This window comes from Pseudochaenichthys georgianus, chromosome 7 (genome assembly GCF_902827115.2).
Source record: "Pseudochaenichthys georgianus chromosome 7, fPseGeo1.2, whole genome shotgun sequence".
NCBI lineage: Eukaryota > Metazoa > Chordata > Actinopteri > Perciformes > Channichthyidae > Pseudochaenichthys > Pseudochaenichthys georgianus.
Window position 1 is genome coordinate 3,328,774 of NC_047509.1, and position 5,086 is coordinate 3,333,859.

At 48.3% G+C, this 5,086-nt stretch overlaps 1 protein-coding gene across 3 annotated transcripts in view; it reads left to right on the forward strand.

The window, feature by feature from the left end:
- Positions 1-4,591, forward strand: part of LOC117448995 (extracellular sulfatase Sulf-2-like) — a 23,184-nt gene extending 18,593 nt beyond the window's left edge. For 2 of the 3 annotated variants that reach the window (XM_071203597.1, XM_071203598.1), the window contains 2 exons: positions 4,123-4,159; positions 4,516-4,591. In XM_071203597.1, coding sequence (XP_071059698.1) covers positions 4,123-4,159; positions 4,516-4,576 — 98 coding nt within the window. In that variant the 3' untranslated portion in view covers positions 4,577-4,591. The remainder of the gene's footprint in view (positions 1-4,122; positions 4,160-4,515) is intronic. The other variant, XM_034086307.2, reaches the window with a different exon arrangement.
- Positions 4,592-5,086: the final 495 nt, after the last annotated feature.

Genomic DNA, 5,086 nt, shown 5'->3' on the forward strand with positions numbered 1-5,086 from the left:
GGACACGATTATTCTTGTGCAGTGTGGACAGGGGAATGTGGTGGTGGAGGGTTTGGGTTGGACCTGTTTGGTGGTTGCTCTCTCCTTCCTGAGTCTGCGCTTGTCTTGTGCAGCATGGCAGAGGTCATCATTATATAGTGCAGCACCCTCACGGGCAAGGTCTCTCCAGGTCGCCCTGTCTGTTGCCATGTCTTCCCAAGCGTTTAGGTCTATGTGGCACTTCTTTAGGTTTGTTTTTATGTTATCTTTGTACCTCTTCTTTTGGCCTCCAGGGCCCGTTTCCCTTTAACAAGCTGGGAATAAAGGACTTGTTTTGGGAGGCGACAGTCAGGCATGCGGATAACATGGCCAGTCCATCTGAGCTGGTTTTGGGCAATGGTGGCAGTGATGGTGGGAATGTCAGCCTCCTCCAGGACGCTGGTGTTAGTGCGCCGATCCTCCCAGCTAATCCTGAGGATTTTTCGGAGGGATGTCTGATGGTATGCCTCAAGTGCCTTTAAGTGCCTGTTGTATGTGGTCCAGGCTTCTGATCCATACAGAAGAGTGGGGAGCACCACAGCTTTATAGACCAAGATGTTGGTCTTTGCTTGGAGGTCACGGTTCTCAAAGACTCTCTTCCTTAGCCTTGAGAAAGCCCCACTGGCACAGCTGAGGCGATGGTGTATTTCATCATCAACAACAGCTTTTGATGATAGGAGGCTGCCAAGGTATGGGAAGTAGTCCACATTTTCCAGTCTGATGTTGTCAATGGAGATGTTTGGGGGTAGGACAGGCGTACTGCTGTTTGGTGGTGGTTGGTGGAGGATTTGGGTCTTTTTTATGTTGATGGCTAGACCACGCTGTTTGTATGCTTTCGCAAAGGCTGATATGATACCCTGTAGGTCTTCTTCCGAGAGGGCTACAAGGGCGTTGTCATCCGCATACTGCAGCTCCATGATCGATATGGTGACGGTTTGACCATTAGCCCTGAAACTGTTGATGTTGAGGAGTTGGCCGTGAGTTCTGTACATGATGTTGACTCCCTGGGGAAGATGCTTGCTTGTGAGATGTAGGATAGCAGCAACAAAGATGGAGAATAGCGTTGGAGCGATGACACATCCCTGTTTGACTCCTGTGTCGACCCGGAAGGGTTCAGTTTCGTCTGCCACGGAGTACTGCGGCTGACATATGGTCATGCAGCAGTCTCAGTACCCGGACGTATTTTTCTGGGCAGCCAATCTTTGCCAGTACCAGCCAGAGGGCCTGACGGTTCACTGAGTCGAAGGCTTTGGTGAGGTCTATGAAGGCCAAGTATAATGGTTGATTTTGTTCCCGGCATTTTTCTTGCAGTTGGCAAGTAGTGAAAATCATGTCTGTAGTGCCTCTGTTTGGGCGAAATCCACTCTGAGACTCAGGAAGGATGCTTTCTGACAGGGGGGTGAGTCTGTTGGCCAACACCCGAGCTAGGGCTTTCCCTATGGTGGACAAGAGAGAAATGCCACGGTAATTTCCGCAGTCTGCCCTGTCTCCCTTCTTAAATATGGAGACAATTAAGGCATCCCTAAGCTGAGCAGGGATTTCCTCTTCTTCCCAGATTTTGAGAAGCAGGGCATGGATGTGCTTAAGAAGATCGGGTCCGCCTTTCTTCAGGGCTTCTGCTGGGATGCCGTCGGGCCCAGCAGCCTTGTTGTTTTTAATATTCTTAATGGCATCCAGCACCTCTCCCAGGCTGGGTGGTTCTCCCATGCCTTCAACTATGGGCTGTCGAGGGAGTTGGTCAAGAGCCTCCATCTCAGGAATGGTGTCCCTGTTTAAGAGGTCCTTATAGTGCTCTTTCCACCTGTTTGCTATTGCATCCTTGTCCTTCAGAAGCAAGAGCCCATCTTTAGAGCGAAGGGGGGTTAGGCAGCGATAGCTGGGACCATATACCGCTCTTGTGGCATCAAAGAATCCTCTTGTATCACCAGAGTCGGCAAGCTGCTGGATCTCCAGAGCCTTCTTTGTCCACCACTGGTTCTTCAGTTTCCTAACTTGCGTTTGGACGGCTGCCTTGGCTTTGGCATGGGCTGCTCTTTTCACCTTGCAGTGGATGTTATTTTGCCAGGTGATGAAAGTTTGCCGCTTGATGTCAATGAGTTGCTGAATCTCGGGTGTCATTCTCATCATACCAGTCTTGATGTCTCCGCTTTATTTGACCAAGAATGTTTTTGCAGGAGTTCATGATGGCAATAGAAAGTGTGCCCCAGTGTTTTTCAGTATGCTCCGAATACTGTCTGGGCAAGGCTGCGCTAAGAGCATCCTGCAGCTGTTGTTGGTAGGTGGTGTCAGGTCAATGTTAAGCTTTGGCCGGCTCTGTCTTTTCTGCATCCTTCTTTTCCGCATTAAGCGGATAGACATGATGGAGCGAATGAGGCGGTGGTCAGTCCAGCAGTCGTCTGCACTGGTCATTGCTCTGGTGTTAAGGACATCACGGCGGTCTTTGGAGCGGACAATGACATAATCAATGAGATGCCATAGTTTGGAGCGAGGATGCATCCATGATGTTTTGAAGTTGTTTTTTTTACGGAAAAGTGTGTTGGTGATGACCAGGTTGTGCTCTGAGCACTTGGTTAGCAGTATGCCATTGGAGTTTGTGTTTCCATCCCCTTCTCTCCCCAGCGTGCCTCTCCATAGGTGGTGGTTTCGTCCCACTCTGGCATTGAAATCTCCAAGCAGGATTAACTTGTCCTCCTTCGGGACTTCAGATAGAATTGTGTACAGGTCATCATGGAAGTCCTTCTTTACTTCATCCTGTGCATCAAGCGTTGGGGCGTAGGCACTAATAACGGTGGCCATCTGACTGCTGGCAAGCATCAGACGTATGGTCATTAGGTGCTCGTTGATGCCCACAGGGAGTTCATGGAGGTGGTTGATGAGGCAGTTCTTAATAGCCCAAAACCCACACCATGGATTCGTGGCTCATTTGCAGGCTTTCCTTTCCAAAAGAAAGCATAAGCCTTTTTCCTCCTTCAGCTGCCCTTCATCAGCCAGTCGGGTCTCGGAGAGCGCTGCAATGTCGATCTGGAACTTCCCTAGCTCTCTGGAAATGACCTTTCAGGTCGATCGCTGGCTTGGTTGTCCGTGAGGGTCCGCACATTCCAGGCTCCAATATGTAAATGTTTTTCTTTTATTTTTTGTTTCTGACCGCGTAATGGTGATCCCTCTGGATGCGGTATTCCAGACAGGATTTTGTGAGGCAGGCTATGTTTGGGGTACCTTTTCTAACCCCCTCCCCTACTGGGGTGAGCAGAGTGGACCCTGAATAGGGGCTGCTCAGTCATGGGTGCAGCTGCCGAGAATCTCTTTCTGCCTCGGTCCAAGAGCTTAGCGACTGAATCAAAGACCCATCGCCTGTGTGCCAGGTTGTGACTAGGAACTACCAGACTTCACTGTCCTGCCCCCCTTACCACTCCCTGAACGCCACAGGACTTTGTCTTTGTCCAGGATGTAAAATGGGTAGGTTCCCTTCGGGAGGACGCCTGCGCGTGACGTCTTTTAACGTAAGGAGACTAATGCGTCTGCAGCCACCACACGGTCCTTGACAGAGAGGGGCCTGAATCCAATGGCATGGAATCCATGACGAATGGAGACCACCCTCTGTTGCAGCCTTCATCCGCCTTCAGTGCCGTTGTGACTTAGAGTATCATCCTTCGCCACTTCCACCGTTGAGGTCTTTGGATCGCCCTTTGTCTGGGACCTCCCCCTCGACCTTACCGCCATGGGTGACCCTACCAGGAGCTAAAAAGCTCCCGACGGCATTGCTCAAGGTTCTCCACCACGGCAAGGTGGCGATTCATGGAGAACACACACACACACATACACACACACACACACACACACACACACACACACACACACACACACACACACACACACACACACACACACACACATGGACAAAGGTGCTTTATTCCTCAATTGATATGTTTGCCTTTCCTTGTTCTCTTAGATTTAACACCATTTACTTTCTTGGTAGTTCTCAATTTTAGTATAGTGTGAAGCTTGAAACTAGGTAGTAATTTAGTTCAAGTTTAGCCCTTTCTATAGTTATTGTTTTGTCAAAACAAAACCTCTGCTCACTAACCAATCAGAGTCTCTCTTAAGCAGGAGGGCGGGACCATGGCAGCTTTGATGACTACAGGTAAACACACACACTCACATTAAAACACACACACACACACATTGTGTTTTCCTGCTTTGAATGCTGCATGATTTCCTGTTGGAGCTGATGGCTGCTGGTGGTGGGGCAAAGAGAGAGAGAGAGTGTGTGTGTGTGTGTGTGTGTGTGTGTGTGTGTGTGTGTGTGTGTGTGTGTGTGTGTGTGTGTGTGTGTGTGTGTGTGTGTGTGTGTGTGTGTGTGTGTGTGTGTGTGTGTGTGTGTGTGTGTGTGTGTGTGTGTGTGTGTGTGTGTGTGTGTGTGTGTGTGTGTGTGTGTGTGTGTGTGTGTGTGTGTGTGTGTGTGTGTGTGTGTAACACGATGTGTGTTTGTTGCATCAGGATGTTTGAGAGGAAGAAGTGGCCGAGAATCAAGAAACCTTCGTCATCCCGAACCCTGTGAGTCTTCCTCCTCGTCTTCCTCTTTGTAGATCATCTTACCTACTGTCTACATACTGCCTTCTTACTGCACACCTGTCTGTCGGTCTGTCTGTCTGTTGTTTGTCTGTGTGTCTGTCTGTGTGTCTGTCTGTCTGTCTGTCTGTCTGTCTGTGTCTGTCTGTGTGTCTGTCTGTCTGTCTGTCTGTCTGTCTGTCTGTCTAGCAAAATTAAAACATAAAACTCAATGTTCATGCGAGAGTCACGTGTTTATATAGTAATAGTTTATCTCAGAAACAGAACAGGAAGTGTTATTGTCTTTCTTGCTCATTTACGAATGTTCAATTGTTAGTATATATATATATATATATATATATAATAGTTAGTAGTTAGTTAGTAGTGAGTTAGGTAGTTAGTAGTTAGGTAGTAGTTAGGTAGTTAGTTAGTAGTTAGTTAGTTAGTTAGGTAGTTAGTTAGTTAGGTAGTTAGTTAGTAGTTAGTTAGTTAGGTAGTTAGTTAGGTAGGTAGTTAGTAA